The sequence below is a fragment of the Gymnodraco acuticeps genome, unplaced genomic scaffold (genome assembly GCF_902827175.1).
Source record: "Gymnodraco acuticeps unplaced genomic scaffold, fGymAcu1.1, whole genome shotgun sequence".
Lineage (NCBI taxonomy): Eukaryota > Metazoa > Chordata > Actinopteri > Perciformes > Bathydraconidae > Gymnodraco > Gymnodraco acuticeps.
In genome coordinates this window covers 4,383,415-4,408,590 of record NW_022990966.1, presented here as the reverse complement: position 1 = coordinate 4,408,590, position 25,176 = coordinate 4,383,415, and the positions used below count along the sequence as shown (strand labels likewise).

Genomic DNA, 25,176 nt, shown 5'->3' with positions numbered 1-25,176 from the left:
CTTCAACTCCAGAAGTAGTCACAGCACCAAGTGCAACTACTGGTATGGAAAAAGGTCAACTTTCACCAACCAAAAGAAAGTCAAAGGGTCTTAAACTGTCTCCAGAACCTGCTACCACAGACCTGACAAAGACCAAGGAAGAATCTGACAGTCAGAAGTCATCTTCAACTAAACAAGTAGTTACCAGCACCAACTGAAATGGCAGTTGTTGAGAAAAGTACACTTTCGCCAACCAAAAGAGAGTCAAAGGGTCTTAAACTATCCCCAGAACCTGCTTTCACTGAGCCAACAAAAACCAAGGAAGAGCCTGACAGTCAGAAACCACCTTCAACTCCAGAAGTAGTCACAGCACCAAGTGCAACTACTGGTATGGAAAAGGTTCAACTTTCACCAACCAAAAGAAAGTCAAAGGGTCTTAAACTGTCTCCAGAACCTGCTACCACAGACCTGACAAAGACCAAGGAAGAATCTGACAGTCAGAAGTCATCTTCAACTAAACAAGTAGTTACAGCACCAACTGAAATGGCAGTTGTTGAGAAAAGTACACTTTCGCCAACCAAAAGAGAGTCAAAGGGTCTTAAACTATCCCCAGAACCTGCTTTCACTGAGCCAACAAAAACCAAGGAAGAGCCTGACAGTCAGAAACCACCTTCAACTCCAGAAGTAGTCACAGCACCAAGTGCAACTACTGGTATGGAAAAAGGTCAACTTTCACCAACCAAAAGAAAGTCAAAGGGTCTTAAACTGTCTCCAGAACCTGCTACCACAGACCTGACAAAGACCAAGGAAGAATCTGACAGTCAGAAGTCATCTTCAACTAAACAAGTAGTTACAGCACCAACTGAAATGGCAGTTGTTGAGAAAAGTACACTTTCGCCAACCAAAAGAGAGTCAAAGGGTCTTAAACTATCCCCAGAACCTGCTTTCACTGAGCCAACAAAAACCAAGGAAGAGCCTGACAGTCAGAAACCACCTTCAACTCCAGAAGTAGTCACAGCACCAAGTGCAACTACTGGTATGGAAAAAGGTCAACTTTCACCAACCAAAAGAAAGTCAAAGGGTCTTAAACTGTCTCCAGAACCTGCTACCACAGACCTGACAAAGACCAATGTAGAGCCTGAGAGTCAGAAGCCATCTTCAACTCTAGACGTTGTCACAGTACCAACTGAAACTATCGACATGGAAAAAGGTAAACTTTCACCAACTAAAAGAAAGTCAAAGGGTCTTAAACTTTCCCCAGAACCTGCTACCACAGGCCTGACAAAGACCAATGTAGAGCCTGACAGTCAGATACCATCTTCACGTACAGAGGTCACAGCAGTCACAGCAACATCTACAATTACTGTTGTTTCACCTACTAAAATAATGTCAAAAGACATCAAACTTTCCTCAGAACTTGAGGAATTGACCATACCTGCCAGGAAAATACTGAAAGATGTAGATGTTTCCACAACTGTAAAGCCAGCTTCTGCTGTTGTTGGAAGTGATGAGGTGGAGTCTAAGGAGGTTAAAGTAGAACCTGAGTGTGGGAAGGCTTTATCTGGACAGGTTGTTGCAGGAGCTGTTGAAACTGATGTTGTTAAAGATAGTAAGCTTTCCCCAACCAAAAGAAAGTCAAAGAGTCCGAAGGGTTCTTTGGAAATTTCGAGCAAGGAGCTGACGAAGACCAAGGATAAAACTGACAGTCAGAAGCCATGTTTAACTCCAATCAAGGATGATGTGAAATCAAATGTCCCTCAAAAGGTGAATCCTGCTGAGAGCAGTCAAGCTACTGTGAAGGGTGTCAGTCCAATATCTGAGAAGTGTACTGTTCAGGATGGTGGCACCATTCGGGTATTCCAAGAACAGAAAGTGGCTACAGTCATTCTGGACACATATGTGCAAGTATCAGAAAAGGAGGATCCTTGTCTGTCATCTCCAAATAATGAGCCTTTGGAGTCTGTTCTTACATCCATTTTAACCTGGGCTACACCTCCACATTCTGAGTTACAGGAGCCTGAAGATAAATCCAAAGAGGCCCCTAAATATACCATTACTCAGTCTACAGAAAAATACTTAAGTATATTACCTCAAACAAAGCCACCTCTTTCCACCAAGCCTACTGATATACCACATGTGGCAGACTACATAGACAAGTTATGTGAAAACACAAGTGAGACTCAGAAGAGATATCTGGTCCTTGATCTGCCGGAGGTTGGATTTACCCAGACATACAAAATAAAACAAGATCAGTCAAAGACTGCGGCTCAGAGTGAGTTCACTCAACCTACCTCAGCTGATTTTGCTGGGGTTCAGCCTTATAAGGTTGAGGCAGAATTTTCTAAAATAAGCTCAATTAAGCAAAACATAATAGAACCAAGTGGAACTCTTAGTCTCGTTCAGGATAGACAAGAACAAGGTAAGGTTTATGACTTCCAGAAAGAAATAGGTAAAATGTCAACACATGACATCGATGATACACCTAAGACAATCCACATTGAGCCTGAAGTGCGCATTTTAAAACAAGATATTCAGACAAGTCCAGAGGTGAATGAAAACCCATCTGTCACAAGTGCAAAAATTACACCAGTACAAGGAAGTATCCAGAGTGAAATGGACCCAGAAAACAAAGATTGGATTGCTGCTGTTGTTAAGACAGAGATGACTGAATTTAATATTACTAAAATACTAAAAAAAGTACAAGAAATCACTAATGAAATTCATGGCGATGTGACTCAAAGGGACAATGCCCAACACTCTCCTTCTGAAGCATTGCCTCAAGATCAGGCAAGGACAGAATTTGTAGAGATAAGCATATCTGAGAAAGATATTGTGAAAACAAGCCAAACTGGGACTAAACCAACCATGTTGGAAAAACCCAAACAGGTCAAGGAACAGGTCGTAAAAGAGCATCCTACACCTTCCCCACATGGCATTGAACATGTACATAAGAGCTTTGATGAAAAATGTGTTACTATTGAGAAGATCACCAGGGGGCCTGAAGTGTGCATCCTACAACTGGACACGCCGACCAGTCTGCAGAATTATGAATACACATCAGTCACAAGAGCGAAAGAGCAGAGGATAGATATTGTTCAAACGTGTATCCAGAGCGAAAGACTGCTGGAAAACAAAGATGTTACCACTGCAGGTGTTAAGCCAGAGGAATCTGCAGGGGAAGTTACTAAGATAAGGTTGCAGGAGGGCAGTCCTGAATGTCAAGACAATGTGCCTAAAAGAGAATCTGCTCAACTCAAGACTTCTAGATCTAAATCATTGCAACCACATGAGACAAAGACAGACTTTATCGAAATAAGCGTATATGAACAAGACATAGTTAAACCAAGCCAAACTGATACTAAGAAAGGAGACTTGAAAACTGCCCAAGATAGAGCTACAGAAAAAAAAGTATATGGAGTCCAAGAAGGGCATCCTAAAGTGTCAACACAGAGTATCAAAGATGTACCCAAGATCCTGGAAGAAAAGCCTGCTAGGATGCAGCAAATCCAATTAGAACCTCAAGTGCGCATCCTTCAACTAGATATACCATCCACTCTCGGGAAAGATGAAAACACGTCAGTCACAGGAGAAAAAGAGCCAAAGATACATGCTAAATTGTTGACAAAAGACGTACATGATTTACCACAGAGCATAGATCAAAGCATAGATGAAGTGCATATTTTAAAACCAGGTACACAGATCTCTATAAAGGGGCATGATATCCCTTCTGTAACGATGATTGATAAAGAACAAACAAGTATCCAAAGCAAGAAGTTAACAGAAAACAAAGACCTGACTTCAGCTGATGTTCAGCCAGATAAAGCTACAGTCAAGATGACCAGAGTAGAAGTGGGCAAAGGATTGGTCAAGGAACAAGGTGTCCAAAAAGAACAACAACCGAGTACACAGGCCACTAAACAGGAGCATAAAATCATGCCTGTTACGATAGAAAAGTCATCAAGGATTGTTAAAGATCAAACAACTGGTCATCTGGGCACAAAATTGCCAGAAAACAAAGACCTTTCTTCAGATGTTGTTCAGCCAGAAAAGACTGCAGTCAAGATGACCAGGTTAGAAGTATGCACAGGACCTGGGGTCCAAGAAGAGCATCCTATAGTTTGTACACCAGATGTCAAGAGAGAGAAGGCTGCCATTAAGACAAAAGAACAAGTTCCTCAAATCCCCACTGAAAGTCAAAAGAATGTTGCCCAGAGGGACTCCACTCAACTCACATCAGTTGCTTCTACGGCAGTGAAGCCAAGTAAAGCAGAAAAAACACTTGCAGAAGTGAGCTCATCCAAGCAAGACACTGTAAAACCAAGCGAAAGAGGGATTAAACTAGATGTGATGAAAACCACACAGGAAAGTCTCGAAGATGTACAGGTAAAGGATCACAACAAGCAAGAGGTTCACGCTAAAGTGTTGACAAAAAAACGTGCAGGATTCCTCCCGGAGCTTGGATATAAAGTGTGTCAAGATTGAGAAAATCCACGGAGGGGCTGAAGTGCAGGTTTTACAACCAGGTACCCAGGTCACTATTAAGGAGCAAGAAGTCTCATCTGTTCCGACAGCAAAGACATCAAGGGTTGTAATTGATCCAACAAGTATCCATATCGAGAAAGTGCCAGAAAACAAAGACCAGACTTCAGCTGATGTTCAGCCAGATAAAGCTGCAGTCAAGATGACCAAGTTAGAAGTATGCACAGGACCTAAAGATGTCAAGAAAAGTGGGGACCAAGAAAGCATCCTAAAGTTTGTACACCAGATGTCAAGCCAGAGAAGGCTGCCGTTAAGACAAGAGCAGAAGTTCCAGACAAAGACCAGACTTCAGCTGATGTTGGGCCAGAAAAGGCTTCAGTCAAGATTACCATGATCGAAGTGAAGAGCAAGGAAACACTGAAAGGGGGAAAAGATTGTGAAGTGCAAGAAGTGCATGCTGAAGTATCAACAAAAGTGCAGGATGCCCCCCAAAGCCTGGAGGAAAAGTATGTTAAGACTGTAAAGATGACCAGTATAGAAGTGCCAGAAAGCTTTACAGATTCCCTGTCTGAACCAAGGTTAGTCCCTAGCGCACTAACGGAGAGACAAGCAACGTATGCAAAGGACATTAAGAAGGAAGAAAAGAATGAGGGGAAGAAGAGGACAACTCAGGAAGAGGAAAGGGAAAAAATGGTCAATCTAGGAAAACGAAATGTTCCACTCCCGATGGCCAAAACTCCCACCATTGCTGATGTGAGGACAATGGATGCAACACAGGTAAGACATTAGAGGTAATCATCTGTAGACAATACTGTACATTAGGTCTCTGTCGATTTAGTTTTAACAACTTTGTAGTTAACTCTCAATGAACAACCGTCCCAAGGATCACTTTCACAATACAAAATAGCCCAGTAACTACAATAGCAGATACTATTACATATTTGAGAGAGAGAGAGAGAGAGAGAGAGAGAGAGAGAGAGAGAGAGAGAGAGAGAGATTGTATTGCTCTTGGTATTGTAAACCCTTTATTATGTTCAAAAATGTTCAAAGAAGCATCAATGACTGATCAATGTACCTTAGGGCTTCTGGAATTTACTTTACATGTAGTGCCTACTGTACACAGCTACATTTGATAAGCCTTACATGCAAAGCCAAAATATATGCTTGAGAAATGTACACCTGTGCTACCAATGGTTTCATTGCCTCTGGGTTGTAATATGAGCCATGCATGTCTTGCGAGTCAAAGCAAGTAAGGCTTGGTAAACTGCCAGAGAAAAACGATCATTCAAAAGGATTAGAATTATTTCACAACGTGCTTGACTAAAATGGAATGCAATTGTTTGTCAACATCTCCCATTAATTCTGTGTTTTCTATCCACAATTGGATCAGGTGAACACGGCTGACAAGATACAAACTGCATCACTGCAGGCAGTTCATACATCTGGCATTATCTGGAGGGAGGTAACCCTGGTGGAAGGCTCACCCTCTCAGGAAAACAAAGCACAGGCTGCAATGACTGTTAGGAAGCCTGAGAAACTTGTTCTGGAGGAACCAGAAGCATCCACCATGAGGAAAGTCTTCACGGAAGTACAGTTACTCTCAGGGACAGGACCTACCAGTCCACTCACAGAGGTATCAGTATTACTTTAAATTATCACTAGGTTTAACCAAGTGTAGAAATGGTTGCACCCACACATAATGGGATTCAAGTGCACAGTATATTATGTGTTGAACATATACTGTCAGCATTGCTATTTGAATCTAGCTCATGGTTGTTACTTTTTTTTGTCTCCTTGGGCCTCACTTGGATTTTAAAGACTGCAAGCTCTGATGTGTTTCTATTTCCTAAGGGTAAACCACTGGAAGGGGCTCCAGAGGCTCTGATTTCATCCACCAGTGATCTGGAGAACCGTCTGAGCAGGCTGGTGTCTAGAGTCCTTAGCTGCAAGAATTACCCAGCTGAACTCAGCCCAGCAGCCATGGCCAAACAGCTGGAGGAAGCTCAGGTGTGAATCAAAATGACACGGTCCATGACTCATTAGAGATATAAAAATGATTTATGGAGGCATTTTTTTTAAACTTGTGGAGTTGAACGGCATGTTTTGCAATAATAATACTAATATAGTACCTTCTGAATTTGGCATCTTCAATGCTTATCTGTCCCAGCCTGTTCTAAAGTTGGATACTAAAACAAGTGCACATTTCTCAACATGATTGTGCATTGCACCTTAAAATGTGTAACTTTTGAAATAACTTATTCATAGCATTATACTTGTGTTTAGTAGAAATCAGATGTACAATAAACATAAAATGTGTGTTAAAATGACAGGCTTTGAATAATTGTGGTTACTTTTGCCTGTTGAGTACAGGAGTGCAGAGACACTGCCCAGGCACAAGTGTCCTTGCTCTCTCAGTTGAGAGAATCTGAAGCTGAGAATAAAGAAGCTCTGGAGTGTGTGGAGGACCAGTGGAGTACCGCAGTTCAGGATGCAGCTGCCGTCATCCAGAGTAAAGAGGCCCAACTGCAGCTGGTCAGAGATTACTGCGCACAGTGTGAAGCAGCCAAGACCACCCTGGAGAGACTGACAGCAGAACTGGAAGCTGTCAGGATGTGAGTTTCATCTATGGTTTCCATTTCATTTATTTATTTTTATCATTTATCAGAACCTGAAATTATTTTTGCAAACAGATTTGTATTGCTCGAGAATATATCGTTTAAAACGTACACATTATATACAACTGTCATTGAATTAGTGTTCCAGTGTTTAGTATTTTTTTAGGATCCTCATTAGCTTTATCAAAATGATTCATCTAGTCTATTCTTCCTTACATCCACTTTAGAAGAAAACAAACCAAACCATTCTAAAACCAATTCACAAAAACAAGATAAGACAATATTACATTTTAAAACAGGGTGGCACAAAGCCAAAGGGGGCAAACTGGAATGTTTTTTAAAGCTTTTTCTTAATTAACATTTCATGTTATTTAAATGTTCTATCTTAAATCTCAAATTATCCTTTGTAGCTTATATTTGTAATGTTGTAAATGCCAGGCCCATGATTCCAAGACTCCTTTTGTTGTTCCAGGTCCCCAGAGGAGAGCATCCCAAAGGAAACGGAGCGACTACTCTCCTTACAGAGAAGCATGGAGGAGAACAGAACAGTACTTGGGGAGTTGCTTTTGACCCATACCAAGTTGTGCCCCCACCTCAGCTGGTCTGAGCGAGCAACCGCACAGACCGTGCAGAAGAGCCTGCAAGAGAAGTGGAGGGGCCTGGAAAGAGCTGTGGAGAGAAACCTGTATCACACAAAGGTCCGTTTTCAAGACACCAGCAGCCTTCTGTCTGCGATATCAGGTCTTAAGAAACATTTGGAGACAATCGACAAAGACCTTGAAGCCAAGTCTCCTACGGTTACTCAGTGGAACTGCAAGAAGGCAAAGCAGCTGATGGTGGCAAATGCAGAGGTTAAAGCTGCTCAGAAAACACACCTTCATCTGCAGCAGCTGTCAGATGTGCTACTCCCCAGCACACCGAGTGAGAAGGAAACAACAGAAATAAAGCAGGGGCTTCAGAGAGTCAAAGACCAAATTCGCCAAACAGAGGAACTCATTTCATCTCAAACTCAGAACAGCAGCAACCCCATCATGGAGAAAATACTCATGGTGATGAGGGATGGCCTTTCCTGGGCGAAGCAGACAGAGAGTGACATTGAAGGCAGGAGGAAGAGGGTGGCTCTCCTCCCTGAGAATGTACACCGTCAGCTCAGAGATCACAAGAAGATGCAGTCCGAGGTCATAACCAAACAGGGCCAACTGGAGCTGCTGGTGGAGGAGGTGGAGGAGCTCCTTCCACAGCTGGACCAGGCTGAGGAGGTGCCGATGGTGCGCTCATCTCTGGACTCCCTTCACAAACTATCAGAGTCGACTACTGTGAAGCTAGCCAAGGCTGTGAGAGAGATAGAGTCGGGACTGCAGACCAGAGAGAAGCTTTCGGAGCAGATTGCTGATCTAGAGTCCTGGGTTTTGGCTCATCTCCATAAAGAAGCCTCCAGGAGTCCGGACAGCGAGCTCAAGAGCCCGACTGACACTGAGCGCAGAGTCCGTCAGATCCAAGAGACTCTGGCTGAGGCTGAGAAGCACGCCGCTGTCTGTGAAGCTCTTCTAATGAAGAGTAAAGACATTTCCCCTGAGCTCAGCATCAGCGAGAACTGTCAGCTTTATGACAAGCTTACCAACCTCCAGGAGGACATCAGAGCCATCAGCAGCTATGAGAAAGCCACCAAAAAGGAGCTTGACGATTTTACCCAGAATTTAGATTCCAGCAAGAAAAACGTTGTCAAAATTGAAACAAGCCTGAGGCAGATGTTAGTAGATCTGAGTAGACACAGGTTCCCCATCACAAGCGAGTCCCTGCAAGCCTTTGAGCGTTTCAAACACATGATTTTGGAGCACAAGTCCCAGGCTGACATTCTGCAACCCTTGATTCCCCAGGAAACGTCAAAGGAACTGTACTCGGTCATTTCTGAACTCCTCCGCAAAATGGCCACCCTGGAAATGAAAGCCAAAGGTCACGAAACGTACCTGAACCAGAGGCAGTGTGTGGAGGACCTCAGGGAGAGTGTTCAGGAGCAAGTCAGTCACACCAAAGACGACAGCACGGCGCTGGAGGACAAGTACAAAGTCTGTCAGACCCTCCTCATCCAGCTTCCTCTAATCAGGTACATGTCTGAGGAGGCTGGATCCAAACTCGAGATGATCTCCGCTGACATCTACCCCTCACAGCTGAGCACAGAGCGGCATAGACTGAAAAAAAACGAGGAGAGCCTTGACACCTTGGAATTGACGCTCTACAACAACCTCAGCATCATCGAGTTGAACCTGCTGAAGGAGCTGGACTTGGGCTCAGAGAAGGTGGCCACTCAGGCCTTCCTCTTGAAGACCCAGCAGGAGCTCCAGACAATCCCCTCATTGGAGCCAAATGAAACAGTAATTAACAACGAATACCAAAGAGTCATGTCTTTAAAAAATACTGTACAGTCAAGAATGAGAGCACTGGAGCTTCTCGAGCAGAAGAAAGGAAACAGACAAGGGAGCAGATTCCAAGATGTGATGGACTTGAAGAAATCGGTCTTCAGCGAATGCGACCATCAAATGGCAAGTTCTTGTTTTGATTATATCTTTCTTTGGTAAATGAGAATCCAAGCCACACCATCCAAAGCTAAAGTCGTGTGCAACAAAACTGGGACCAATTATAATGGACAATAAAAAATAAGGTCAAAAACATCTCAAATAAATGACTGGAATGATATATAGGATTAGTTTGAGTAATACAAAAATTGTGTTTATTGTATTTTAGGCGAATATCACCCAGGCCAAAAAGTCCCTGAGCCGCTACACCTGTGCTGTAACACAGGCGGCTCAGTTCCTGCGGGACATCGAGGTGTCTCTGCTGCCCCCGCAGGGCTCTGCTGGTCTCTGCTCCGACAGGCTGCCGGAGACCCAGCAGGCTCTGGCCTCGCTGCAGCAGCAGTTCCAGACCCATGTGGAGCAGCTCCAGAAACAAGACGCCCTGCATCCTTACCTGTGCCCCCAGAAGGTGGAGCAGCTCCAGGAGAACATTCCTGAGTCAGCTCCTGGTGAGGATGTCCACTCTCCAGGCAAAGGGACACATCCGACTGGAGTACCTCAGCAGGTAATATGCTATCAGATGAAAGTCTACATTCTCAACTTCACAGCCTTATTTGCACTTGAGAAGAAGCATTATCTTCTTCTATCTTCTTATTAGACCTTAACAGATCACAAATGATCTCTTTCAGTTGTGCAGAACATTACAGAAAATACACCAAGAGCCAAGATGAAATCCTCCAGAGTGTGAAGAGCGCAGAGAGCACCCTCTCACAGTTCATCTGTCATAAAGTCACCTGTCTCGCTGACTGCACTGACCAGCAGACCAAGCTTGGAGTACGTATGAGCATTATTCTATTTGAGTTTCCGTGCTCCAGGGACCCATATCATTCACCATTGTGTTCATCTCTATCATATAAATCATATTTTCACATTTTGAATGACTCTCTGTTGCAGGTTCTGTCTGAGGAGGTGGAGTCCCTGCAGAGGCGTCTGGGGGAGCTGAACGAGTGGTGCCCAGAGCGGAGCTGTCGGGGGGGCAGGGAGTCCACTGTGGCTTCTGTGTGGAAACGCGTATCGAGACTACGCCGCTGCATACACGAGCTGACGACACGCAGCAAACAGAGGATCGCAGAATGGAGAGAAATCACCAACAGTGTGAGTTACAGATTACAGAAAGAATATTTGTGGTGTAAAATATATAATCTGAACGAATGCTTCACCTCCTCCAGTCTTATCCAAGTGTCATACTTTCTATTTATTTTTTGCCCATATTACTATGAAGTATAATTTAAGTCTGTGTCACCCTCCTCAGGTGGAGAAGACCTCCTCTCTCCTGGAGCAGGTGGAGGGGGAACATCCTGATGTGTCCCGGATGAAGGCCTCCACCGAGGACCTTCAGGACCTACTGCAGTCCTGGGAGCAGTACCAGGACAGCCTGGACTGTGAACATCGAGCGCTGTCCGCTCTGGAGCTGCGCACCGCCAGGCTGCTGGGGGTCCCAGCCGACCTGGAGCAGGCCCCACCCACTCCGCTCTGTCAGCAGCTGCAGGCCATGCAGGGTCGATACAGCAGGTAGGACGGTGTTTCAGCTTCACTTTATAACTTTATTGACGTTTTTGTGGTTAAAGACTTTCGGTAAAGATCTAATGTCCATTTTAAAATAATTTCACTGGTCACCTTACATTTATATAAAAGATAGTGGCAGATAATGTTCATACTTTTAAAGGCCACCTCAAGACCCAGCTTTTTGATTTGGCTTTAAAATGAATTGTATTACATTTTGTAATTGTAAGTATCGCTCTGTCTCTGAATTGGGAGGGTACAAATGATTTTTGTAAATCATCCTGGGTCACCTGCCTTTTTAAATGTATTTTAAAACAACCCAACAGTCACTCTGTATATGCTGATTCTTTAGCTACAGTTTTCCCCTTAGTTTTCGTTTTTAAATAAAACCAATTCATTGTGATTTTAATTCCATGGCATAACAAAAACTCAATTACCCAGAAGCTATCAGGGGAAAGTGGTTCGGACATGGACTGCGGGGTCCTCTGAGCATGGGCAGTATTTGAATATGTTTACACTGACAGTCCTTTAACTGCCATGAGGCTTTGTGCTTTGAATTTAACGGTTGATGTATTCTCAATGCAAACTCTCACTATCATGGATTCAAGGTAAGAGGCTATAAAGTTGGTTAATGGTTGTTTAAATTGCTGGACATTTGTGTTTGTGTGTTTCCATAGTATGAAGCAGAAGAGCAGGGAGGGTCTGAAGGCAGCCAGGACGGAGCTGGAGGAGAGAGAGAAGCTTCGGGAGGATATGCAGGGCGTCCAGGTTTGGCTAGAGGCTGCAGACTGTCTTCTGTCAGAGATGCAGCAGAGCAGGAGCACACAGGAGCTTCAGGTGGGACACTCTTCTGAGATGCTTTAACTTCCATTTCCTATTTGTATGCATACGATCAATACAACTCAAATCTGCCAACAACAATGATCTAATCTCAGTGATTTTACTGCTTTGTGCAAACATGGTTAATCATTCATTTAATTTCATTGGCCGTATTTAAAGCAGTTTCCCATTTGCGTAGACAGGGAGCTAACTGTCTTTTTGTATGTATGTCTGTCCTAAGAGTTTATTGACAGCTGTTATTGCATTTGGCTTCACACTTGGCGGGTGTTTTGCTCAGGGCTGAAGGTGCAGATTAAGAGTGAAATTGAGTTGAGAGCGATCCCGAACAGGCACTGCACCAGTCTTAGAAAATAAAACTGGATTGGCATTTTGATGTTAGCATTTCTCAATAATCAAGCGTCCCTGCAGGACCCTCTGAAGAACCTGCGGGTGTCGCCGGATCCCACGAAGGTGTAAACAAGGCATTACACTGCCCAGAGTTCAAGTGTTCCTCCCTCCAGCCAATGGTGTGTAAATAATGAGACTAATGAGAGAGGACAGTTTTTCAAAGTGAAAATATAATGATGCATTTGTACTCACTCACTCAAACCACTTTTAGAGCTTATTTCTATTTTTATAAATTACACATGAAATCAATTTCTCTTCACACTCAGCAAGTAATCTCCTACTATACTCTGAAAATGACGTAGATATTTTCATACAGTGGGTAGTCTAAGTGTCAATACAAAGGTTGTGTTTAGAAATGTCATCTGGTAACTAGCTTACAAAAGGTGAATGACACGTTTTGCATACGCTCTCTATATTTGCATAGAATTAAAGAAACTGGAGAAAAATGATGGGGAAAAAATCATTAATATATATATATATTCACAAGGCCTGTCTTATATGCAGATCTTAAGCTTTTAGTAGTTACAGGGGGTCCGCGGGGTCTTAAAAAGTATTAAAAGTTGATAAATCAGCCTTAATTTTTGCTAAATGAAGGCTATTAAAAAGTATTAAACGGCATTTTCCAAGGTATTACATTTTGTAGCTTGTTTTCAATAAGTATATAACAGGTCCAAAGAGGTTGTATTCTACAGTGTGCCTGAATGTAATCATTGCGTAGGTGTGTAGTGTATTGATGGCATCCCGTTGGATTTGACGTCATTTGAACAGGACATCACACGCTCACTGCTTGATAGCGCGCGAAGGTCCGTTTACGCCGGTTGTTAAACAACATCGTTATGGGGAAATGCAAGTTTGCGTCCAAATGGTTGGAAGATAAGGAGGAAGGACAATCAATACTGTATATAGTATATAGTGTATATAGTACTGGTTAAAACTTGAAGTGGCGATGAGGTCTTAAAATGTATGGAAAGGGTCTTAAAAAAGGTCTTAAAAGGTATTACATTTAACTTCAGGATTCCTGCATATACCCTGAGTGATGAATAAATGCAGAGAGAAAGAGGCTGTTGACTGTGTGAAAGTGTCCAGTAAATATGAAACGTCTGAATCTAACCGTTGGCTTGGCCTCCAGCCCGCTGCGAACCCAGCGACCCAGAATCACTCTGCCCTTTGTCTCGAAACCTGAGCAGAGGCCAACGTCTCCCTATCCACTCCAGCTCTCTCTCAACACACACACACACACACACACACACACACACACACACACACACACACACACACACACACACACACACACACACACACACACACACACACCACACAAACCTCTCCTCCATAGCTCCCACTACCCTCACCCCTCCTCTTGTACTAGACACCTTTTGTTCAGTGTAAGTGGATCTTTCAGGTGGCCTCTGTAAGTCATTCCATGCACAAACACACACAACTTTACTTGTGAGAGAAAGCATGAACATAATGCAATCTCTATGCCCTAACCTCAGTGTAAAGTAATTGTAACAAAGTCCTAACCCTTTAAAATCGATCTTTCAGTGTAGACCGGTCCTCCTAACTTCACCATTTCATAAAAGAAAAACGCAAATTGGTCCTCACAAAGATAGACATACAAGACCAAACACACACACTTTGCCCTCACCATGTCCTACTCTCCCATGCAAAAACAAACGTCTCCCGAAACCCTCTCTTCCTCCCATCCTTTGTATCACTCACACACACACACACACACACACACACACACACACACACACACACACACACACACACACACACACACACACACACACACACACACACACTCAGTTTCTCATAGTGATAACAAAATCACCTCTTCAGCAGAGCATCGGACATATTCAGACCCAGGTAGTCTCATCTTCATTACCTCGCACATTTTAAGCGTTTTTCTTATTTAATGTAAGCTGTTATTGTAAATTAGAATCTCTCTGAGGTGACAATAGTTCACTTTTGCAATTGTGGATTTGAATCACTTTGAAGGGGTAGTCTCTGTTGGATGAAAGCAAGACAGGCGAGAGCGCTGACTGCTAAACAAAGCACTGAACGTTTATTAGTGGCACTTTAGATTTAATCATTCTCCCTCTCTTATTAGATTTTCTTCATCCTATTCATTTACACAATCCTTCTCTCTGTCTGCAGGACGTCCACAGTCAGCTGTGTAACCACAAGGCTCTGCTGCAGCGCATCATGGAGAGCCTGAAGATGAAATACTCCGACTCCCTGGTCCCGGTGGAGATCGAGAGCCAGCTGCAGGAGGTCACACAGTCGCTGCAGCAAGTAGAAGTGAAGGTACACAAGACTTCAATTTTTACATATAAATATGTAATTGACTCATAACAGACATTTGAAAGAAATGACAGAAAACTAAGTATGGAAAATTAGAGTAGTTACATTTACAGGGCACTTCAGGGAATATTTTATTTAATAATAACTGTTTAATAATACAGGAAGAGTGTGTTATAGGTTTTATACTTTAGAATTTCTGCCAAATGTACTAAGTTTGAATATTTTTGGATTACAATAGTATATGTCTTAGAAATGACCTTGGAATGAAAAATAATTATAAAGACTTCAGAAAAGAAAACTTCTGTTACTGTCATTGTTAATGTTTGTACTTGATTCCTCCGTCAGGTGGGAGAGGCGGTGGAGAGGAGCGGTCCTGTCCACAGGCTGGGGGCGAAGCTGTCTGAGATCCAGGCTGGCCTGATGTCCGTTCAGAAGAGACTTGAACAGAAAAGCCCAAATGTGACCATAGCTAAATTCACTCAGAAGGTGAGCACTGACATAATAATAATAATACATTTTATTTATATAGCACACTTTAAAAACAACGTCATCTCAAGGTGATTCACAATGCTATGACATGAAGCTGTCCTGGCTGGATTATTGGCACTCTGCAAACTATGCTATTACAGATGCTACAAAAAACTACTAAAGTTGTGTACAAATCATTCCTTTCAGATAAGCTCCTCATCTTGCCATTAATCTTGTAACTGGATATCAAACCTTTCTCTGCAAAGCATCTGTTACAACATACATGACCTAGAGGAAAGTTATTTCAGAGTCATTTGGAAGGCCATGCAAAGAGTTTACTCATTCCTGTTTATTGAATGAAGCCATTAAGAATTCTGTTTTTCTCTAGTGTGCATGGGGCTTAGTGAAGAATTTTAAATAAGGAACATCGATTTCAGCACTAATTTGTATTAACATATACTCAAATTCTTACCGATACCAATGCAGTTTGTTTTGGTTTATGATTTACCACCTTGAATAATTGTATAGGTTTGCTGGTTGTTATGGGACAACATTAAAGCTTAACACAAATCTAAGAAAATAAACGCTGTTAAAAATCTTGTCAAGGCGATCATGTTCATGTTCATTGTTCTTTCAAAGTTATATCTCATGTGTTACGATATAATCATAAATAAATCCTCTGTATGATTGTGTGTCTGCTCAGCGTGTGTGGGACGAGCTGGACGTGTGGCACTCGTGTCTGGCGGCGCTGGAGGTGGACATGCAGGACCTGGAGAACCATGAGGAGGCGCTGATGCTCACTGAGAGACTGGTGGAGGTCCAGCAGCTCCACTCCCAGCTGGCCAAACAGGCGGAGCAGAGGACCACCCTCATCAGCAAGGTCAGAAAGACTTCAAAACCCTTCAGTCCTCTTTTTCACTTCTCAAACTGCCAGCGTTATTCCCCGAGACATAATCACAAGCTGCTGAGTCTCCTCATTTGTTTAGTGGCAACAACTGTGCACGTGAAAACGAAATGCTGAACTGTGTACTTAATTCATGTTTATATTGGCAATAATCTGATGTTATGTTATCTCTCATATTTGCCTCAACACTCTTTAGCAGACAGTTCAACAGTATCATTAGCACACACTCATTACAAGCCTTGTAACTTAGCAAGTTCCATGCAGTTAATCATTTTGTCTTTTAATTTAATCTGTTTTCACACAGTTGGTGTCATTTTCTTGATTAAACTAAGTATTGTCTATGTTTCTGCTCAGATCCCAACGTGGCTTCAGGAGCATCAGGAGATGATCAGCAGCTCTAAAAGCTGGATGGCTGAGGCCAAGTCGTGGCTCGCTACACCCTGCACCTACACCACGGCTAAATGTCTGAGCAGCCATGTTCACACTCTGCAGGTGGGGGCACTTATCTGGGGTCTGAATTATCAACACTGCCGTTTCTTCACCTAAAAACTGTCCTTCAAAGACACATTTACCAACCAATAAGAGACTGCAAACCACAAATCAACAAAACAATGACTATAGAATAACAAGCTACAAAGGGATGCAAAATAGCCCAAAAGAGAAACAAAGACTATGAAGAGGGAACCTTTTTTAAGTGAGACTAAAAATTACTACAAAGAGACACAAAGTACGCAAAACAAAACAACTACAAAAAGAGGTAAGTCATCTCAAAAGGGGTCAAACAACCACAGGTAATTATTCTAAAACAATGAGAAAGTGACACAAAACGACTACAAAATGAACAAATGCAGGCATTGAACAACACAAAGAGAAAGAAAAAATGGAAGTCTGTGTGTTTGCATTTCTGTGCCAAAGGGCTCATTGTCTCGTAATCCCCTTATGATTGCATTATGCAGAAGAACATCATCAAAATGTAAATGTAGGGAAAATGTGTTTTTAAAAATGTGCATTGGTTGAAAAAACAACAACATGTACATTTTGTCTTTCTTGTGTTTCAGATGGTGTTGGATGACTCGGCACAGATCCGGAAGACTCTGCAGGGCTTCAGCTCCGTCCTGCAGGAGATGTCTCATGTTTGCGACGTCATGACTCTACAGGAAAAGCTACTGGAAGCCGATCAACAAGTGGCCCACGTTCAGGACAGCTTCTCTGCTCCTCTGTCCCACCTGGGCCACGCTGCTGACGTGAGACTTCATTTTTACTTTCATCCTTTGACTTGGCAGATGTTAAAGTATCTCTTTACCGGGAGATTTGTGTGTCTCACCCTTCTACTCTATGTTCACGCCTTATTTCTAAATGGTCAAACATATTGATTCATCTCTTGCTGTCTAGGAGGTGGAAGCCGTTGAGACTGAAGTCAGGTGTATGGAGAATGATGTGGCTGAGATCAAGATCTTATTGTCTTCTCCGGAGACTTTCCCCAGCCCCAAAGAAGAAAGCTTCAAGGTGAGACGTGCAGAAGAAAACTCTTTGTGGCGAACAACAAGACTGACATTTTGTGGTTGTTTGAATAAGCTAATACTAAAAGTGAAACAGATCTAGTGATAAGACCATGCTTGTATTGCTCAAACATTAGTGGTGGCTGTTTTCTGACGTCATCAACTTTATCAGCCAGAAATACCAAATAATCTGTTTTTTTAAACTCTTCTTATGTGTCCAGAGCGTTGAGCAGAAGATCCAGTCCATGAGGAGGACCATTACTGAGATCCAGAAGTGTAAATCAGACCTGTGTCTTCCAGAGAAGGCTGAAGAGACTCTGACTGTCTTTTCTATAGTGGAGCAGCTGCAGGCTCTGCTGCTGGAGCTGGAGAAGGTCAGTCAGTCAGTCAATCAGTCAGTCAGATACTTATGGCGCATTTCCACTGCTGGGCCTCGCACGGCTTAGTACGGTATAGTTAGGCCTTGGTAGGCCAGGCTCACTTTATGCTGCGTTTCCATTACAGTTTAGTAGCTGGGGTAGTAACTATAGTAACGCAGTGAAGGCGGAGCCGTGACGTCATCTTCAATGCGAAACACAAAACCAAACATTAGCTGTTAGCATTCAGAGCTCACAGCTCCTCATATCTGTTCAGAAACTAGACAAAAGTTAAACAAGTACAAACCACAGACTGTCTGTGTCATGGCGAATACAGTCGCTGGTTTATTTATGTCTGTATAGGCCGTTGTTGTGAGTGTGGACGGTCAGAGCATATACTGCGTTAGCTTAGCCAAGCTCCATTCAGAAAACACGCATTTTAAAAGGGTTTTTTGCCTGCCGTCTGTCTGCAGACTTGTCAAAGCATTAATTCATGGTTTTTACTAACCGGTATCAGTATGTTGTTACTTCGGCATCATTTTGAAACGTGTATTACAATTAAATCACGGTCAAATATGTTCGTTGTAGTTGTAGCCACTCACGTCACTAGTTTAGCATATTCAGCCCGGTTGTTGGCCCGGGAAGAACCACGATTTTGGAGGGCCAGAAAAACTGTGAAAAGGTACCCGTTAGCCGGAACTACCCCTAGTGGAAACGCAACAAAAACGGGCCGGGTTTGGCAAGGCACGCTTAAACCGTGCTACGTGCTGCAGTGGAAATGCGCCATTAAAGTACTTGAAGTGGCCTTCACTGAACCTCCTGCTTTTCTCCCTCTGTAGAAGATCCCTGCTCTGTTCATCCAGCAGCCTACGACTCCGGTCCAAACCAGTGCTCCGCCTCTTCAGCAGACCGCCTCTGGCCCTCAACTCTTTAAATCCACTTCAGAGGACGCTGAGGTGGGTTTGGTTCACCGACAAATAAATAGAGAGCGTTCCTCTACTTATGGAAGATGAGGACGGCATTGATGATGAAACCTTGCATTGTTACAAGCACACGCCTCTCAATGGTTGCACCGACAAGAAATATAGTAACCCGGTTATTATTTACTGGAAAGAGACGTTGCTGTTAGTTTTCAAAATATGTTTTCAAAAATAGGTGCCATCTAGTTCCATTATAATGGAGAGAAGGGCAGACATCTCTACAGACGCACCTACACACTGCTTTCCCACCAAAACAATCCAAATTGATAAATACCACCAAAGGGTTAATATCTATTTTTATTTATTTTTTAGTTAACTCTTCCTTTAATGATTCTAGCGTTTCAGAAAAAAAAGATCCCGGGTTCTTACGGTCATTAAAAACCTGGAAAAGTCATGGAAATTCAAAAAGCTAATTCCAGGCCCTGGAAAAGTTATGGAAAACAATATTTTTCCCAAAGTTTTGGAAAAGTCATGGAAATGTAACTAAAGTTGGATAAAATATAATTTATATTTTATCTTATCACCAAAATAGTAATACTATAATGATAACAAATACTGCATCGTATAGTAATGAAACGTAAAGTGGCATTTAACTGACAAGGTATTTTGCTGGTGAGAGATTTGAGTTGCTTTAGCGTGTAGAAGCTAGTAAGCCTATTGGATTTGTTTTAGATAGGCACAACATGTTTCATATGCAGACCTTTTTTCCTGTTCCATGTTAAAATAAACCATTTTCAGTGGTACCGCTGAGAAAGAGTAATGTTTTTGGTCATGGAAAATTACAGTAGGTAAAGGTCATGGAAAAGTCATTGGTGAAAAAGTGTATGAACCCTGAAGATCAGTTTAAGTTTTTTTTTTTTTTACTTCATTAGCCTTTAAGTTAATACTCTTAAACAAAGTGTTTTCCATGATGGCTAGAGTATTTAAAGTGCATTGGTTAAGTGACCTAAAATCCTATTGTGGAGTCTTAAAGGCATCATGTGTAGAAAGAAGATACAACCAATGTAACAAAAAACTGTCATTTTGCGTCTCTCAGAAGGAAGGCGTGGAGGGCCACATCAGAATTGTCCGTGTGAAAGAGAATGTGCTGAAGCAGTCCGGAGTGTCGCTGCAGACTATGGAGCATTCCTCCGCTGAGCAGAGACAATCCCCTGACAGAACTCAGGTAGGAACGCAGGGAGACATCCTCCTGGTTCATTTTGATTGCCTTGAGTGTGAAGCACTTTGTGACATTCAGCTCTCGAGAAGTGCTGAGTAATACTAATGTACTTACTTTGAACACTAAAAGACATAACTGATCCTTGAGCACTGTATTTCTAATTCTGTCTGGAGTGCGACTAAAGCGATTTTGTTCTCACTGTTCTGTAATTGACATGAAATAAACATCACTGAATAATAAATCATGGGTTATGAATATCAAAAACTTACCACCTGACTCTTTGACGGTAGAACAAAGTTTAGAATGGTTTGTACTAACATGCCTGCTTACCCATTCCTCCATGTGTTTTTAACCAAAATGATTTAACAAATGTGTTTTTCCCTGCATGCTTAATACTACTATTTTCTTCTATTTCAAATTATTATGCGAAAATGCGTTGAGTCCTAAATATTGTTAAAAGTGCAATCAGTGGGACATTGAGCTGAAGTTTTTGGTTTGACTGCATTTGTGAGCAGGGGGAGATTCTAGTGGAGATCCTGAAGTAAAAAAATAAGTGAGGCTGAATCAAGAGGAACATTATCCCAAAGATGTGTGCACGATATTTAGAATATTGAATATGATATTATATTAAATAATAACACTCTTGGGGAGAGTGGACTAGCGGACTCCTGTGTCTGAGAAGACTTTTGCACAATGGTTCACGTTTGCCTTCAGATTAGCTTGTCTCCCCTAAAGTTACACTGGAGCTGGTTTTAGTGCAATGGTTAAAAAACAACATTAGCAGCAACAGGTGCCAGCTCAGTGTCCCAGATGCACTTCTTACCCCCCCTCCCCCGTGTGACTGCACATGAGCGTGTTTCCGTGTCAGCAGAGGGAGCATCAAGACGTGCTCCAGGCTGAAGAAGCCAGAGAGTCAAAAGAAAGTGAGGAGCAGAGAGTTGCAGAAGGTGGAGGAGGGGTTTTATGGTGGCTCTGGGATGCTTTCCTGGGTGCTCCGCCAGAGGTAAAAAGATCTCGATCTGCAGTGGAAAATCAATCATCCATTTTCTTTCTCTCTCCTATCTCTGTCCTGCAGTCATCTCTTTTAACCCCCTCCCAGAGTTCCTTGTGATTTAAGCTACTTATAATGTCACGTTTTTTAGACCAAATTATAGGTGGATATCTAAAACTAAGTAATTATTTTAAATTAGTAACACACCTGAGGTCAAATGACCAATGGCATATTAAAGCATTTCTAACTAAATTACCTTTTTTGACCCCGGTCACTGTGTTCTCAACGTTACCACTGGCAATGAGTTCCCTCCCCTTCCTCTACTACCATCTCCTTGCTCTTCATATCAGCTGCTTCCACAAACCCTCTCCTGACCCTTAACACAGCTCTACAATCAGTGCATTTTCCATTCTACTCAAACCTCCCTGCATATGTGTTTCTGGATTTTGTTCTGCCTCTAGAGAGCAGTATTGAACAGTGTTTGTAGTGTGTGTGTCGGCACTGTAGATGAGTAAATTGCCAATAAAATGTCACAAACATTGTTCTCTCTTTCAGCCATTTCATATTTTGGTTTGGTTGTTTGTATAGATTTTGTTAAACCTGTATCATTGTTGGTATTAGGCACAAGAGACTGAAGGGGCCACTGGACAAAGCACTGAACCGACTAAAGAAGATAGACAGGTAAATACACTCTCAATACTGTCAAACATCCTCATTGGCTCCTATTGGATTGGACTTTAAATAGGGTACGTCTGGTGCTATGTTATATGTTCATACTGGCAACACATCTAATCAAAAGATCTAAAACAACAATGAATTGATCCTGATAGCAAGTCTAGCCCTTGTCTCCAAAGTCTGGTATACCTTGGTTTCTATATAAGCTAATGCATTTGTATTGTCAGAAATGAGTGAGGGAACAAGCAGTGTCAAAGACAGGATAGAAAACAACAAGTGTTTGTTTGTACAATAACAAATATAAAGAAAATCACCAGCTTTATATTTTAATGAATCTCAATTATGGGTTTTTGGTAGTGTAAAGTAAATGTACATTTTACATTTGTATAATTGGTGCCAACTTTAATATGTTGTTGACATATTCAGGAGGAGCCATTGAATGTGTTTCACCATCAACAGTTATACAAGATAACATAACAAATATTTGTAAATAACATTATTTGATCTAATTCTGTAACAGAGTGTACCAGTAACTGTGTGAATCCTTCTCTCCCGTTAACTAAATGATCCTTGTATTTAACTGACTGACCTGAGTGATCTTCTAACCCTGCTCATGTTTCTTCAGGATGTTGAGGGCCCCACTGACTCCACAGAAGCAAGTTCCTCTGAAGCTTTATCAAAACCCCTGGGCACAGTCAGAACTCAGACACTGCCTGAGAGCATGGTAAACACATCCTCCACCGTAGAAGTCTCCAAATCCTCCTCTGGCTCCCAGCAGAAATGTGTAGTCTCCTAGATCTAGAACTTGTATCGCTAGAACTTCTCACTTCTTCTTGTATCAAGCATTGAACTTCTCACTTCTTCTTGTATCAAGCATTGAACTTCTCACTTCTTCTTGTATCAAGCATTGAACTTGAAGACCCGTCTCTAGAGGAAAGCTTAGATTCCTCTGCTTCTTCTAGAATCAGCCTGGAATCATAGATGTCCCTACTTTTTCTAGGTCCAACCTTTGAACCCATCCAGAATCAAGTTTATATTTTGAATGTTCTTCCAGAATCTTAATACTTAATTAATGGACAGAACAAATCTTTAAATCCCTCTCTTTGACTACCTATTGTATATAGTTCTTCTAGATCTAACCAAAGAACTCCCCCGTCTAGACTCAAGCCTTATCTAGAATCTTCTAAAACAAGTTCTGGATCTCCTAAAGTACTTCTTAGATCTTCTAAGGACTCCCTTATTCTTCTCGACCAACATCAACGTGCCCTTCTTCTACACTCAACTCTAATGATATTGTCTTATAGAGCTTTCTAGAATCAATGCTTTTCCACAAATAAACGTTCACACTTTGCACGTCTTCTAGAATCAAACCTAGAACTCCCACTTCTTAGTTTCCTCTAGAATTGTTCTTGAACCTTGAATGTGATTTGGACTTTTCCTTGAACCGTTTCCTCTACACCCAAACTCTTTCTAGAACTAAACCTAGAACCCCCATTTTCCTAGAAACAAGAGAACCTGGTAGCTCCTAGCTGACGCCTTCAGGTTTTAATCAAAATGTCTGAACCCTCAGTGCATTTACATGGCAGATAATTTAAACGGTTCACAGCTGTGGACATTTTGTTTACATGGGGGAATTTGAATCAGTGTTTCCTACTGTAGCGTGAAAAATAATTAATAAGTAATGAAATCAAATCTGATACGTGCCAAATATCTACTTTTCCCAAAATGACCTCTCTTTAAAGGAGTTGTGGGCTTGCTTGTGTACATTAATATGACTCAGCAGATTATATTGCAACTATGTGAGAAGTGAATGATAGTGTGACAGTTATTTTATTTAGCATGTGGGTGGATGGTTTTTGGTCTCTAATAAGCTTTTGCATGGACCTTCCCTTTGGGTTAATATGTTTTTATAAAAGCCAGAAACAAAGTGTACTATTAGACATGTTTTGTGAACCATGTTTTATAATGTATTTTATAAAGTATCTTATTTACCAGCAAATGCAGAGTGAATCTGTTAAAAATAAAGTTGCTTGCTTACATGCATCTGCTATTTGAATTTTCATATGCTGAACGTGATAATACATTGTTGTTTACCCATTTGATTGATTACCTGAGTAGTTATGACTTCAATGAATTGCTCAGTCACTGCCTGGCAGCAGGAGAGTGTGCAGAAAGATTCCCGCTTTGTTATGAATCAGCATATTTACTTTCACTATCGACAATGCCGGTTTTGTACATAAAAAAGTGACCTTTTCTAAGATGACGGTTGGCCATGAAAATGCACTGGTTTGACATGATTCCTGATTAACACGCTACTGCTGGCAGGTGAAAACCATGAAACTCCAAATTGTAATCAAATAATGTACTCAACTCGTACTAAAATACTTCCTCCTATGCACATTTTTTAAAGGCTTATCAATATTTTCACAAGAGCAATAATGACTCAACAGAAGCCTACATTTTTGGAGGTACAAGGTTTTCCCCTGAAAGCACAATTACTGAGATGTCTTACATTACATGGCATGTCCTGTACTTTGTTCCACTTTTGCTATTTCCATTCTGTCTACATATCCAAACGAGCAGAAATATAAATAAACCCACAACAGTGATCCACTCAGCCGTCTCTCTTTCTCTGTGTCAGGAGCTCATGAAGGGACAGAGGGGGCTTGCATGGAGGGGGGATGACCCAGAGGGGTGGAAGAAATACACACACACACATCTGTGAACTCAGTCACAACGGTCCACAAAACATGCACTACTGATTCATACATACATACTGCAAAACCAGGATGACACTCAGGGCCAGCGTCTTGCAGCGTATCAACATTTAAAAAATAAGGTCACACTCAAATTCCAGCATGACACACACAACAGCACCGTCCTCCTCCTAACCCTCTAACAGTGCAGGAGTGGATGCAGAGTTGGAACCTGGTTGCACATAAATAATTGACTGATTGACTGAGCTGACAAAAATGTTGTTTAAATACAAAATAAGAGCATGAACATGCACTTCCAAAGCACAAATTGTTAATTTGAATTCATAATTGGAGCAATTTGAAGGTACAAGTTAGTAAAAATGTCAATCAAGATGTTCTCCTGTAAGAAATGGAGACCTCTGTATATTCACATTACACTTCATCAAAGCTTGGTAAATGTTTTAGTCAAGTGATTAATAATGACATTCAAAGCAGGTTTGTTGACTCTTGGTGTTCACCGTCTGCCAAATCCTCACTAGTTCCTTGGCAACTGTATTTACAGAGTTAATGTGATGCATTGTGGGTTTGCACCATGCAAAATGCTCATAGTTCACTCGTCAAAAAGAAGCAGGGGTCATAGATGAAGTTGTCAAAGAACAACGGATCAGATGATTGACAGCTACAAAGTGCAGTCTGAAGAGGAAGTGTTTACTGCTTACTCAGCTCCTCCCCTGTAGCCTGTGGCCTCTCTTTCTCTCTCTG

General features: G+C 41.9%; 1 protein-coding gene across 1 annotated transcript in view; it reads left to right on the top strand.

The window, feature by feature from the left end:
* Positions 1 to 25,176, top strand: part of LOC117558944 (nesprin-2-like) — a 138,755-nt gene that overhangs the window by 55,662 nt on the left and 57,917 nt on the right. Inside the window, 24 exon segments of the mRNA XM_034235510.1 lie at positions 269 to 1,937; positions 4,695 to 5,235; positions 5,849 to 6,091; positions 6,310 to 6,465; positions 6,829 to 7,070; positions 7,546 to 9,613; positions 9,816 to 10,079; positions 10,081 to 10,151; positions 10,276 to 10,420; positions 10,541 to 10,741; positions 10,899 to 11,158; positions 11,827 to 11,986; positions 14,540 to 14,689; positions 15,032 to 15,172; positions 15,858 to 16,034; positions 16,413 to 16,550; positions 17,117 to 17,302; positions 17,451 to 17,564; positions 17,779 to 17,931; positions 18,753 to 18,869; positions 19,930 to 20,058; positions 20,921 to 21,055; positions 21,665 to 21,724; positions 22,344 to 22,505. Coding sequence (XP_034091401.1) covers positions 269 to 1,937; positions 4,695 to 5,235; positions 5,849 to 6,091; positions 6,310 to 6,465; positions 6,829 to 7,070; positions 7,546 to 9,613; positions 9,816 to 10,079; positions 10,081 to 10,151; positions 10,276 to 10,420; positions 10,541 to 10,741; positions 10,899 to 11,158; positions 11,827 to 11,986; positions 14,540 to 14,689; positions 15,032 to 15,172; positions 15,858 to 16,034; positions 16,413 to 16,550; positions 17,117 to 17,302; positions 17,451 to 17,564; positions 17,779 to 17,931; positions 18,753 to 18,869; positions 19,930 to 20,058; positions 20,921 to 21,055; positions 21,665 to 21,724; positions 22,344 to 22,505 — 7,682 coding nt within the window.